The sequence below is a fragment of the Sus scrofa genome, chromosome 4, assembly GCF_054392235.1.
Source record: "Sus scrofa isolate SSC_HxYL_T2T_F1_AM1 chromosome 4, Sscrofa_HxYL_maternal_Yorkshire_Landrace_v2.0, whole genome shotgun sequence".
Classification (NCBI taxonomy): domain Eukaryota; kingdom Metazoa; phylum Chordata; class Mammalia; order Artiodactyla; family Suidae; genus Sus; species Sus scrofa.
In genome coordinates, this window is record NC_139386.1 from 135,755,902 (window position 1) to 135,770,963 (window position 15,062).

Here is a 15,062-nt window from a genome sequence, read left to right on the forward strand (position 1 = left end):
ACAATAATAAAGAGAAACAGAAAGGCCTAGAAGGAAAGGAAGAGAAGAATGAAAGAAACTACATAAACAGTAACCACTATAATTTACCTCTACTGAAGGGATTCTGCTTGTTTCCCGACTAAAGCATACAGAGGTTGAACTAATTCCTTTTCATACAAGAAAAATGCCCATCCTGGCACGAGTCTCAAAGAAGGGAACACAAAACAGATGGGTATTACTCATCTCAGGAATAGGTCAGCTTTTTAATTCGTATCTGGTCCAGTGAGCCACAGACAACAGAAGCAGAAAGCCTCAAGTGAAAAATCAGAACACATGATGCCGTTCAGAGGAAGGAGTAAGCGTCTGTTCTCACCTCTCCACAGCAGTCGTTACCATTTACTGAGCATTTACTCTGTGCCAGCATCGTTCTATGCACTTCCTATTCATTATTTTTATTTCTTAAATCTGCTTTGTCCTTGAGGATATTGCTGCTAATGAAACAATCCCAGACTAAAGCATTTCCTTCTTATTTTACAGATTCAAGACGGCAGCTGGCATAAGGCAAAATTCCTTTTTCACACCCAGGACCCTAACCAACTTCCAGTAACTGAAATACAAAATCTTCCTCATCTCAAAGCCAAACAGAAGTACCACATTGAAAGCAGTTCTGTATGCTTTCTCTGAAGTCTCCGAATTAGTTCAGAATTCATTCTGTTGGCCAGGTAATTGCTGCAGAGGGAAAAATATAGACAGACAGAAACCATTGGATATTATGAAAGGCACAGGATAAAGCATTGGCTAAATCTTAAAGAATCTCAGGAAGAAAAGAATTCCTCCTAAGGAGAAAAGGCATTTTTTTAAAGGACTATAACTGATAAAAGTATTTAATTCTTTTAAAAGTTATATTGATCTGAGCTTTCTTAGAGACTTCCCTAGAGCTGAAAACTTATAAACATGGAATTCTTCAGGGTATTCTGAATTTTTTGACTGTCTGAGAGCAAAGTACCCATTAGACAGCTGGAGATGCAAAGCACAGTGGAGCAATACTGGCTAATGCTCCCAAATGTGCAATGCTTCTGTCTAAAAACTGCAAAGCACAGTCTAAATCGTGTATGACCTTCCCAAGACGAAGCTGTATTCCGGTCCCCAGGGGCACATCCATCTCGGCCGGTGGTACACTACCTCTTACGTACTGCTTTTTGTGTTGCTTGGTGCTCTTTCTAAAACAAGGTGCTTATGGCTTACATAGACTCTTTTCTTTTTCCTCTTTGTCTGTCTTTAAGACTGTATGTACTGGTTACATCAAGATATATTTTGGCTGTTAGTACTTTTTTTCTGGTCAAATACTTAATACCAAGTAAAACATTATTTATGTGAAATCCTTGTTCTACTTTAAAATTCTCTCTGTGGATACAGGACCAAAGTCAGCACAGTGTAACCTGCGCTTAAGCACAAGAGATTGGGAGGGGTTTTTGTTTTTTAAATTGCTGTAAAAAATATTATATAGGCCAGCTACATCCAGTAGTAGGTTTGGGTTAGTTTAGGGGTTGTGATATACTATTTTTAAAAACCCAAGATCATCTGGAATGATACTCTGTATATATATATTTGGTAAAGTTCTAATTCAGCAAATCTTTTGAAATTGCTGCTGTTTTAAATTATAAAAACATTACATTTCTGCTTCATATAAATTACATGTTTTGTAATTATACATTTGCTTTTACTGTTCTTAATTTTAATGTGCTGGGACCTAAAATAATTTACCAGTCTTTAAAGCCACCCTCAGGGGAACAAAAACAACCTTTTGCCATTTAAAATAGGACCAGTAACTTCTGACTTCACAGCTGTCAGAGAAATGTTACTTAAGTGCTAACAGAAAAATATTATACCTTATGGTATACAGAACAGCTTGTACATCTATTATAAACATACCAGTAGCCACAGCGAACCACACTTACCTATCTATAATAAAAAATTATTTAAAATCTTTTTTGGTGATATTTATTTATTTTTTTGACCACATCTTTTTATTATGTGTGACAGCCTGTCTGGCATAGATCTTCTGTACTAGGGATATTTATGTTATTAGAAAGCATCTATTATGTACCTATAAAAGGACTGTAAGGCCTATTTCCTACTTACATAAAATGAGGTCACGACATATAAATAAACTCTCTCATATACAGTCAACTGGCTTCCAAAAAGGGAGCCAAGACCAGTCAATGGAAAAATGGATAGTTTTTTCAAAAAATTGTGCTGGAAAAACTGCATATCCACATGCAAAATAAGGCAGTTAGACTCTTATTTTACATGATATACAAAATTAACTCAAAATAATGAAAACTATTACCATAACCCACATTTGTAGTAATATCAAAATTCTTAAAAATAACAAAAAAATGGCTCAAAGTCCTAAATGTACAAGACAAAACGATAAAACTCTTAAAAGAAAACTTAGGGGAAAGGCTTCATGACATTGGATTTGGCAATGATTTTTTTGGAGATGACCCCAAAAGCACAGTTAACAAAAGAAAACACTAAATTGCACTACAGCAAAATTTTAAATTTCTGTGAATCAAAGGACCCTACAATCCAGCAATCCCACTCCTGCAAATCTATCCAGAGAAAACCATAATTCAAAGATACATGGGGATTAAGACGAAGGTATAGAAAGACTGGAGCTCAACTTCTCTCCTAAAACAGCAAAATTCACAACTAAAGGCTGAGCATTCTTCACCCAAATGGACCAGAAACCTTAAAAAAGATATCCTACTCCAAAAGACAAAGGAGGCCACATCAAGAGGTAACAGGGGTGATTTCGTGATATAAACAACCCCATACCTCCCGGGTGGGAAGCCCTACAGACTGGAAACTAACTGGTTCACAGAGACTCACCTACAGGAGTGAGAGTTATAAGCCCCACATCAAACTCTCACATGTGGGGATCAGGCACTGGGAGAAAGAGCCCCTGGAGCAGCTGGCATTGAAGGCCAGTGGGGCTTGTGCACAGGAGCTCCACGGGACTGGGGGAAACGGAGACCCCATTCTTAAAAGGCACACACAGACTTTCACGTGCACTGGGTCCCAGGGCAGAGAGAGGTCTCCATAGGAATCTGGGTCAAACATGACTGCAGTTCCTGGAGGACATCCTGAGAAAACAGGGGTGAACGTGGCTTGTCGTGAGGGAAGGACATTGAAGGCAAAGCTCTCGGGAATATCCAGCAGCTGCCTTTCTCTGGAAGGGGCCGTTTTGGGAAAATCTGGCCCCACCCATCAGCCAGCTGCTGAGAAGCCCCAGGCCAAACAACAACCCAGGTGGGATCACAGCCCCACCCCTCAGTAAACAGGCTACCTAAAGACCCCTTGGGCACACAGCTGCCTCTAATTCCATCCAGAGACTAAGCCCCACCCACCAGAGGGATTAGAATCAGCCCCACCTACCAGGGGGCAGGCATCAGCCCCTCCCATCAGGAAGCCTACAGCAAACCCCACTACCTACTTCAGCCACAAGGGGGGCAGACACCAGAAGTAAGAGAGGCTACAACTCTATTATCTGTAAAAAGGTCACCATGCCAAAAACGTATAAAAATGAAAAGACAGAGGACTATAACTCAGATGAGGGAAAAAAAGAAAAACCCCAGAAAATCAGCTAAGCAATGAGGAGATTCTCAGACTCCAAGAAAAAGACTTTAGACTGCTGATGCTGAAGATGATGCAAGACACTGGAAATAAACTGGAGGCAAAGATGGATACTTACAGGAAACACTGAGCAAAGAGATACAAGATATAAAACTTAAGAAGAGAGGCAAAATACAGTAACTGAAATAAAAAATTCACTACAAGCAGCTAACTGCAGAGTACAGGAGGCAGAAGAACCAACATGGAAGGTGGAAGACAGATTAGTACAAATTATGGATGCAAAACAGAAGAGAAAAAAGATTGAAAACAAATGAAGAGAGTCTCAGAGAACTCTGGGACAACGTTAAATGCACCAACATCCATATTATAGGGGTGCCAGAAGGAGAAGGGAGAGAGAAGGGGACAGAAAAAATATTCCAAGAGATAACAGCCAAAAACTTCCCTAACATGGGAAAGGAACCACTCACTCAAATCCAGCAAGCACAATGAGTACCATATAAAATAAATCCAAGGAGGAATACACCGAGACACATATTAATCAAACTGACCAAAATTAAAGACAGAGGAAATCTTGAAAGCAGCTAGGGAAAAGAAACAAATAACATTCAAGGGAACCCCAATAAGGTTATTGGCAGATTTTTCAGCAGAAACTCTGCAGTCCAAAAGGGAGTGGCATCATATCCTTAACGTGATGAAAGGAAAAAAACCTCCAACCAAGATTACTTTACCCAGCAAGGCTCTCATTCAGATTGGAAGGAGAAATCAAAACCTTCACAGATAAGCAAAAGCTAAGAGAATTCAGCAACACTAAACCAGCCTTACAACAAATACTAAAGAAACTTCTCTAGGCAGAAAAGAAAAGACAGCAACAGGAAACAAAAATTCCACACATGACAAGGCTCACCAGTAAAAGTATATATACAGTAAAGGTATGAAATCATCCATGCACAATTATACCACCAAAATCAGAAATCATGAGAAGAGGTGGGTACAAATGCAGGACACTGGAGATGAACCTGCAATTAAGAGAACAACAACTTAATACTATCTCATATACATATAGACTCTCATATCAAAACTTCAGAATAACTGCAAACCAAAAATCTACAATTGATACACAAAGAAAAATCAACTCAAATACAATACTAGTCATCAAACAAGAAGGGGAGAGAACAAGAGAAGAAGGAAAGAAAAAAGAGCAATGAAAACTCATCTAAGCAATTAATAAAATGGCAATAAGAACATTCATATCAATAATTACCTTAAATGTTAATGGACTAAACGCCCCAACCAAAAGACAAAGAATGGCTGAATGGATACAAAATCAAGACCCATATATATGCTGTCTTCAAGAGACCCACTTCACTTCTAGGGACACATACAAATTGAAAGTGAGAGGATGAAAGAAAATATTTCATGCAAATGGGGACCAAAAGAAAGCTGGAGTAGCAATATTCATATCAGACAAAATAGACTTTAAAATGAAGAATATTTTAAGGGACAAAGAAGGTCATTACAAAATGATCAAAGGATCAATCCAAGAAGAAGATATAACAATTTAAAATATCTATGCACCCAACACAGATTCACCACAATATATAAGGCAACTGTTAACAACCTTAAAAGGACAATAAACAATAACACAATAATAGTGGGGGACTTTAACATCCCACTTACAGCAATGGACAGATCAACCAGACAGAAAATCAATAAGGAAACATAGGCCCTGAATGATGCATTAAACCAGATGGACTTAATAGATATTTATAGGACATTCCATCCAAAAGCAACAGAATACACATTCTTCTCAAGTGCACATGGAACAATCTCTAAGATTGATCACATCCTAGGCTACAAATCCAGTCTTGGTAAATTTAAGAAAATTGAAATCATATCAAGCATCTTTTCCCACCACAATGCTATACGACTAGAAATCAACAAGAAAAAATCTGCAAAAAACACTAACACGTGGAGTCTAAACAACATGCTAAACAACCAATGGATCACTGAAGAAATCAAAGAGGAAATCAAAAAAATACCTAGAAGCAAATGACAGCGAAGATATGACACTCCAAAACCTTTGGGATGCAGCAAAAGCCATTCTAAGAGGAAAGTTTATTGCAATACAAGCCCACCTCAGGAAACAAGAAAAAGCTCAAATAAACAAGCTAACTTTACATCTAAAGCAGCTAGAGAGAGAAGAACAGACAAGACTAAAAGTTATTAGAAAGAAAGAAATCATAAAGATCAGAGCAGAAGGAGTTCCCGTCGGGGCGCAGTGGTTAACGAATCCGACTAGAAACCATGAGGTTGCGGGTTCCATCCCTGGCCTTGCTCGGTGGGTTAAGAATCTGGTGTTGGAGTTCCTGTTGTGGCGCAGTAGTTAACGAATCCGACTAGGAACCATGAGGTTGAGGGTTCAGTCCGTGGCACTGCTCAGTGGGTTGAGGGATCCGGCATTGCTGTGAGCTGTGGTGTAGGTTGCAGATGCGGCTCAGATCCCGTGTTGCTGTGGCTCTGGCGTAGGCTGGCAGCTACAGCTCCGATTCAACCCCTAGCCTGGGAACCTCCATATGCTGTGGGAGCGGCCCTAGAAAAGGCAGAAAAAAAAAAAAAAAGACAAAAAAATAAAAAATCAGAGCAGAAATTAATGAAATAGAAACAAAACCATAGAAAAGATCAATGAAACAAAAAGCTGGTTCTTTGAAAAGATCAACAAAATTGATAAACCCTTAGCCAGACTTACTAAGAAAAAGAGAGGATGCAAATCAATAAAAAAGGATCATAAGAGACTACTATATGCAACTATACGCCAATTAAAACTGAAAACCCAGAAGAAACGGACAAATTCTTAGAAAAGTACAATCTTCCGAGACTAAACCAAGATGAAATAGAAAAGGTGAATGGACCAATCACAAGAACTGAAATTGAAACTGTGATTAAAAAACTTCCAACAAACAAGTCCAGGACCAGATGGCTTCACAGGCGAATTCTATCAAACATTTAGAGAAGAGCTAACACCTCTCCTTCTGAAACTATTTCAAAAAATTGCAGAGGAAGGGGTACTCCCAAACTCATTCTATGAGGCCACAGTCACCCTGATGCCAAATCCAGACAAAGATACCACAAAAACGAAAACTACAGGCCAATTTCGCTGATGAACAACGATGCAAAAATCCTCAACAAAATACTAGCAAACTGCATCCAACAATACATTAAAAAGATCGTACATCATGATCAAGTGGGATTTATCCCAGGGATGCAAGGGTTCTTCAATAACCACACACCCATCAGTGTGATACCTCACATTGCCAAACTGAAGACTAAAAACCATATGATCCTCTCAACAGACGCAGAAAAACCCTTTGACAAAATCCAACACCCATTTCTGATAAAAAACCCTTCAGAAAGTGGGCATAGAGGGAACCTACCACAACATGATAAAGGCCATAGTATGACAAACCCAGAGATGACATCATTCTCAATGGTGAAAAGCTGAAAGAATTCCCGCTGAGATCAGGAACAAGACAAGGATGTCCACTCTTGCCACTACTCTTCAACATACTCTTAGAAGTCCTAGCCATGGCAATCAGAGAAGTAAAAGAAATAAAAGGAATCCAAATTGGAAAGGAAGAAGTAAAACTATCCCTATTTGCAGATGACATGATACCATACCTAGAGAATTAAAGACTCTATCAAAACTGTTAGAGCTCATCCATGAATTTGGCAAAGTCGCAGGATACAAAATTAATACACAGAAATCAATAGCATTTCTATACACTAACAATGAAAGAGCAGAAAGAGAAATTAGGGAAGCAATCCCTTTTACCATCGCATCCAAAAGAAAAAAAAATACCTAGGAGTAAATCTACCTAAAGAGACAAAAGACCTGTACTCTGAAAACTGTAAGACACTGATGAAAGAAATCAAAGATGACACAAATAGATGGAAAGATATACCATGATCATGGATTGGAACAGTTAATATTATCAAAATGACTACACTCCCTAAGGCAATATACAGATTCAATACAATCCCTATCAAATTACCAAGGCCATTTTTCATGGAACTCGAACAAAATGTTTTAAAGATTGTTTGTTTGGAAGCACAAAAGACCCAGAATAGCCAAAGACATCCTGAAAAAGAAAAATGGAGCTGGAGGAATCAGGCTCCTGGATTTCAGACTATACTACAAAGCAACCATCATCAAAACTGTGTGGTACTGGCACAAAGACAGAAACATAGATTAGCGGAACAGGATAGAAAGCCTGGAAATAAACCCACACACCTACAGCCAACTAATCTATGACAAAGGAGGCAAGAATATACAATAGAGAAAGGACAGCTTGTTCAATAAGTGGTGTTGGGAAAACTGGACAGCCACATGGAAAAGAATGAAATTAGAACACTCCCTGACACCATACACAAAAATAAACTCCAAATGGATTAAACACCTAGATATAAGACCAGACACTATAAAACTCTTAGAGGAAAACACAGGCCAAACACTCTGCCACATAAACGACAGCAACACCTTCTCAGACCCACCTCTGAGAGTACTGACAATAAAATCAAAAATAAACAAATGGGACCTAATCAAACTTCAAAGTTTCTGCACAGCAAAGGAAACCCTAAACAACACAAAAAGACAACCCACAGAATGGGAGAAAATCTTTGCAAGTGAATCAACTGACAAGGGATTCATCTCCAAAATTTATAAACACCTTCTGCAGCTCAACAACAAAAAAAACAACCCTGTCCAAAGATGGGCAGAAGATCTAAACAGACAGTTCTCCAAAGAAGACATACAGATGGCCAAAACACACATGAAAAGATGTTCAACATCACTCATTATTAGAGAAATGCAAATCAAAACCACAATGAGGTACCACCTTACACCAGTCAGAATGGCCATCATCCAAAAGTCTACAAACAAGAAGTGCTGGAGAGGGTGTGGAGAAAAAGGAATCCTAGTACACTGTCGGTGGGAGTGTAAATTGGTTCAACCACTGTGGAAAATAGTATGGAGATTCCTCAGAAGACTAAACATAGAACTACCATTTGATCCAGCAATCCCACTCCTGGGCATCTACCCAGAGAAAACCACGGCTAGCAAAGACACATATACGCCGATGTTCATTGCAGCACTATTTACAATAGACAAGACATGGAAACAACCTAAATGTCCATCGACAGAGGAGTGGATCCAGAAGATGTCGTACATATGCACAATGGAATATTACTCAGCCGTTAAAAGGCACGAAATACTGGCATTTTTAGCAACATGGATGGACCTAGAAACTATCATGCTAAGTGAAGTCAGCCATACAATGAAACACCAACATCAAATGCTTTCACTGACATGTGGAATCTGAAAAGCGGACAGACGGAACTTCTTTGCAGAACAGATGCTGACTCACAGACATTGAAAAACTTATGGTCTCTGGAGGAGACAGTTTGGGGGGTGGGGGGATGTGCTTGGGTTATGGGATGGAAATCCTGTGAAACTGGATTGTGATCATCATTATACAACTACAGATGGGATACATTCATCTGAGTAATAAAACAAAAAAGATACATGCACCCAATATTCATTACAGCACTATTCACAATAGCCAAGACACAGAAGCAATGTAAATGTCCATCAACAGAGGAATGGATAAAGAAGTGTTACATACACACAATGGACTACTACTCAACCATAAAAAAGAATGAAATAATGCCATTTGCAGCAACATGGATGGACCCAGAAACTCTCATACTAAATGAAGTTAGGTAAGTAAAGACAAACGTCATATGATATCACTTATATGTGAAATCTAAAAAAAAAAAAAAAAAAAAAAAAAAGGATGCAAATGAGCATATTTGCATAAGAGAAACAGAGTTGTTGCAGACTGAAAGACTTACGGTTACCAAAGAGGACAGGTAGGGGGGTGATGGACTAGGGCTTTGGGACTGGCATATGTACACTGTGGTACAGGTAAAGACTGGTCAATGGGGACCTGCTATATGTCACAGAGAACTCTACCCAGTATTCTTGTGATAATCTAAGTAGGAAAAGAATCTGAATACGACTGGATATATGTACATGTATAAATGAATCATTGTTGTACAGTAGAAATTATCAGTTTTGTAAATTAACTATAATTCAATAAAACGTAAAAAAATAAATTCTAGGAGTTCCCATCCTGGCACAGTGGAAACAAATCTGACTAGGGACCATGAGGTTGCGGGTTTGATCCCTGGCCTCACTCACTGGATCAAGGATCCAGTGCTGCCATGAGATGTGGTGTAGGTCACAGACACAGCTCAGATCCCGTGTTGCAGTGGCTGTGGTGTAGGCTGGCAGCTGTAGCTCCGATTAGACCCCTAGCCTGGAAATCTCCATATGCCATGGGTGCGGCCCTAAAAAGCAAAAAAATAAATAAATTCTAAGATGTTAAAAAAAAGAAAGTGAAAAGACATCCCACTGAATGAGAGGAAATATTTCCATATTACATGTTCAGTAAGGGGATAACATCCAGAATATGAGGAACTCTGTAAAAAACAGCAACAACAACAAACAGCATCAACCACAAACCCTAAGCACCCCAATTTAAAAATGGGCAAAACACTTAACAGACATTTCTCTGAAGAAGATATACAAATAGCCAACAAATGAAAAGATGTTCAACATCACTAGTCATTAGGAAAATGCAAATCAAAACCATACTTAGACACCACTTAGCACCCATTAAGATGGCTACTACTATCCCTCCAAAAAGAAAAATAACAAGTGCCAGTGAAAGTATGGAGAAATTTTAACCTTTATACATTGTTGGTGGGAAAGCAAAACAGTGCAGCCACTGTGGAAAATAACTTGGCAGTTTCTCAAATGTTAAACATAGAATTACCATACGATCCAGTCTTTACATGTCACATACACACCCAAAAGAACTCAGGAATGAACTCATATGTATATATATCTGTACACCAGTGTCCTAGAGGTATTATTCAGAACAGTCAAAATGTGAAAATAACACCAGTGGACATGAACAGATGAACTGATAAATAAACTATGGCATGTACACACAACGGACTATTATTCAGCCTTGAAAAGGAATGGACTCAGATAAAGGCTACAAAATGGATGTGCCTCAAAAACTTTATGCTATCTAAAATAAGCCAGACAAAAGGATAAATGGGGTATGATTCTACTTATATGAAGTACCAAAAATAGACAAATTCATAAATGAAAAATAAAATAGCAGTTACCAGAGGCTGAGTGAGGTAGGAATGAGGAATCATTTTTTTGGGTGAATAGAGTTTCTGTTTGGAATGATAAAATTATGATGGATGGTAATGGTTGTACAACAATATGAATATACTTAATGCAACATAATTGTACACTTAAAATGATTTACATAACCAATTTTATGTTGTATATTTTACCACAATTTTTTTTAAATGGGGCTGTGGCAAATATATCTAATCTTCAGAAATGTTTTTTAAAAGGAGGCAAAACTGGAGTTCCCTGGTGGCTCAGCAGATTAAGGATCCAGCATGGTCACTTGTGTGGCTCTGGTTACTGCTACAGTGTGGGTTTGATCCCTGGCCTGGGAACTCCTGCATGCCAAAGGTATGGCCAAAAAAATTAAAACTAAATTTGAAAATATGGAGTTCCCATTGTGATGCAGCAGAAATGAATCCAACTAGGAACCATGAGGTTGCGGGTTCGATCCCCAGCCTTGCTTAGTGGATTAAGGATCCAGTGTTGCCGTGAGCTGTGGTGTATATCATAGACACAGCTCAGATCTGGCATTGCTGTGGCTGTGGTATAGGCCAGTGGCTACAGCTCCGATTAGACCCCTAGCCTAGGAAACTCCATATGCCACGGTGCAACCCTAAAAAGACCAAAAAAAAAAAATTGTAATAAAAGATAAATAAAAAGAGCTGAAACTGATTCTGAATGAAAAAACCCATAGCTTATACTCTAATTTCAGTTTATGTATCTTCTGTTTTCCCATCTTAAAAAAAAGACATCAGGAGTTCCCGTTGTGGCCTAGTGGTTAACGAAGCTGACTAGGAACCATGAGGTTGCAGGTTCGATCCTTGGCCTTGCTCAGTGGGTCAAGGATCTGGCGTTGCTGTGAGCTGCGGTGTAGGTCGCAGGCATGGTCTTGTTGCTGTGGCTCTGGCGTAGGCTGGCAGCTGTAGCTCCGATTAGGCCCCTAGCCTGGGAACCTCCATATGCCATGGGTGCAGCCCTAGAAAAGGCAAAAAGACCAAAAAAAAAAAAAAAAAGACATAAATGATCTTCTTAGATATCATTTAATAAATATATATAAAATAGAAACACTTTATTATGTTTGTTTTGTTCCTGAAATACTAAACTCAAGCAAATTTTAATCCACGTAATCATAGGTAGTATAGTCTGATGGTTAAGGGTACTTTGAGGATTAGCAGTGTGACATTGGGTGTATTATGTATTCTGCATTGTTCCATTCTTCATTGTAAAATGGGGATAATAAAAGTAAATATATGTATTAGTTAGGGTTTTCCACAGTAAAAGAAATAGGAGAGATAGAGGATAGGTAACAGACGATTAGATATAGAGATATATGGTGGTAATTTAAATATATATGTATCAATAATTACCTTAAATGTCAATGGACTAAATGCTCCAATCAAAAGATACAGAGTAGCAGACTGGATTAAAAAAGAAGAGCCTACAATTTGTTGCTCTCAAGAGACCCACTTTAGGCAAAGAACACACAGATTGAACATGAGAATATGGAAAAAGGTATTTCATGCAAACAGAAGTGACAAGACAGCAGGGCTCCGATACTGTTTTTTTTTTTTTTTTTAGGGCAGAATCTGGAGCATATGGAAGCTCCCAGGCTAGGAGTTTAACTGAAGCTGCAGCCACAGGCCTACGCCATGCCACAGCAACACAAGATCCAAGCTGCGTCTGCGAACTTCACCACAGGTCATAGCAACACCTGATCCTTAACTCACTGAATGAGGCCAAGGATGGAACCTGCATCCTCATAGATACTAGTTGGGTTTGTAAACTGCTAAGTCACAATGAGCATGCCATACAAAACATATTTTAAAACAAAGGCCATAAAGAGAGACGAAGGACACTACATAGTGATAAAAGGATCAATACGAGAGGATATTTACTCATCAACATATATGCACCTAATATAGAAGCACCCAAATACATAAACACTAATAGAAAAGAAGAGAGAAACAATGGTGATATGACAATAGTAGGAGACTTCAACATCCTACTCACATCAACGGGTACATCTTCAAGACAGAAAATCAATTATGCAACAGAGATCCTAAATGATACAACAGTACAGTTAGACCTAATTGATATTTTCAGAACATCACACACACACAAAACCAGAATACACATTCTTTTCAAATGCCCACTGAACATTCTCCAGGACTGATGACACAGTGGGGCACAAAACAGTCCTTAACAAATTTAGGAGTACAGAAATTATTTCAAGCATCTTTTCTGAACATAATGGCATGAAACTAGAAATCAATCACAGTAAAAGAAACGAGAAGAAAAAAACAATTACATGAAAACGAAACAACATGCTACTAAAAAGCCAATGGGCCAACAAGGAAATAAAAAAGGAAATTAAAAATACCTTGAGACAAATGACAATGAAAACAACCACTCAAAATCTATGGAATGCCACTGGAGTTTTTGTTGTGGCTCAGCAGGTTAAGAATCCCACTAGTATCCATGAGGACATGGCCTTGCTCAGTGGAGTAAAGGATCCAGCACTGCTATGACCTGTGGTGTAGGCCACAGACACAGCTCGGATCCCTCCTTGCTATGGCTGTGGTGTAGGCTGGCAGCTGCAGCTCCAATTCAACCCTTAGCCTGGGAACTTCCATATGCCCTGAGTGTGGCTCTAATAGACAAAATAAATAAATAAATAAATAAAAATTTAAAAAACTATGGGATGCCACAAAAGCAATCCTTAGAGGGAAGTTCATGGCGATACAGGCCTTCCTCAGACAGAGAAGAAATATCTTAAATCCATAACATAACCTAACACCAAAAGAAGCAGAAAAGAAAAACAAGGCCTAAAGTCAGAAGAAGGAAGGAAATCATAAAGATCAGAGAGGAAAGCAATAAAATAGATTAAGAAAAGTAAAAAAAGAAAAACATATAGAATCTAACTCAGGAGGAAGGAAATAAGAAAAATCAAATAGGAAACAAATGAAATAGAGATTAGCAAACTATAGAAGAAAATCAATTTAAAAAGAGCTAATTCTTTGAAAGAGTTAACAGAACTGCCAAAACACTGACGAAGAAGAAAACAGAGAAGACTCAAATAAACAAATGAAACATAACAGAAATACAAAAAACCATAAGGGAATACTGTCAACAACTATATGCGAACAAATTCAACAAACGAGAGGAAATGGACAAATTTCTAGAAACAAACAACCCATCAAAACTGAATCAAGAAACAGGTCACTGAAACAGATCAACCACTAGAAGTGAAACAGAATCTGTAAAAAAGAAAAAACTTCCTACAAAAAAAAAAAAAAAAAAAAAAATCCAAGACCAGAGAGCTTCACAGGTGAATTCAACTAAACACAAAAAGAATTTATACTGATCCTTCTCAAACTCTTCCAAAATTTGAAGAATAGGGAACATTACCAATGGTATTCTATGAACACACCATCACCCTAATACTAAAACCAGAAATAGATACAAACAAAAAAGAAAATTACAGGCCAGTATCTTTGATGAATACAGATGCAAAAATTCTCAACAAAAGTTTAACCAAATCCGACAACACATAAAGATCATACACCATGACCAAATTGGATCCATCTGAGGTCACAGGAGGGTTCAACATATGCAGGTCAATCAACAGGATAAACATTAACAAAAAGAAAAGATAAAAACCACACAATCCTTGCAATAGATACAGAAAAAAACATTTGATAAAATTCAACATCCACTCATGACAAAAACCCTATGAAGGTGGGCACAGAAGGAACATATCTCAACATAATAAAAACTAGTTATGACAAAGCCACATCCAATAAAATACCCAATGGTGACAAGATGAAAGCCTTCCTGCTAATATCTGGAATAAGACAAGGATGCTCCCTCTCACCACTTCTCTTCAACATAGTACTGGAAGTCCTAGCCACAGCAATTTAACAAGAAAAAGAAATAAAGTGTATCCAAATTGGAAGAGAAGAGGTAAAACTGTCACTATATGTAGATAAGATGACAGTATATACAGAACACCCTAAGAACTCTGTACAAAAACTACTGGTACTGATTAATTCAGCAAAATTACAGAATACAAGATTAACATTCAGAAATAGGTTGCATTTCTTTAATAATGACATGTCAGAAAGGGAATATAAAAAAATACCTTTTAAAATCACATTATCTTTTTTCTTAAAAA

General features: G+C 38.1%; 2 protein-coding genes across 81 annotated transcripts in view; one reads left to right on the forward strand and one right to left on the reverse strand.

The window, feature by feature from the left end:
* The window catches only part of COL24A1 (collagen type XXIV alpha 1 chain), a 330,869-nt gene extending 328,901 nt beyond the window's left edge, over nucleotides 1-1,968 (forward strand). For all 38 annotated transcript variants that reach the window (XR_014844919.1, XR_014844921.1, XM_085024166.1 and 35 more), the window contains one exon: nucleotides 517-1,968. Coding sequence is in view for 36 of the 38 variants with exons in the window: in XM_085024166.1 (XP_084880292.1) it covers nucleotides 517-663 (147 nt within the window). In the remaining 2 variants the exon portion in view is untranslated. The remainder of the gene's footprint in view (nucleotides 1-516) is intronic.
* Nucleotides 1-15,062, reverse strand: part of LOC146404297 (uncharacterized) — an 85,459-nt gene that overhangs the window by 27,639 nt on the left and 42,758 nt on the right. The window contains exon 5 of one of the 43 annotated variants that reach the window (XM_085024247.1): nucleotides 1,233-6,208. The exons of the other annotated variants lie outside the window; for them this stretch is intronic. The gene's annotated coding sequence lies outside the window, so the exon portion shown is untranslated. Of the gene's footprint in view, nucleotides 1-1,232; nucleotides 6,209-15,062 lie in introns of those variants that run through there. 43 annotated transcript variants of the gene reach the window in all.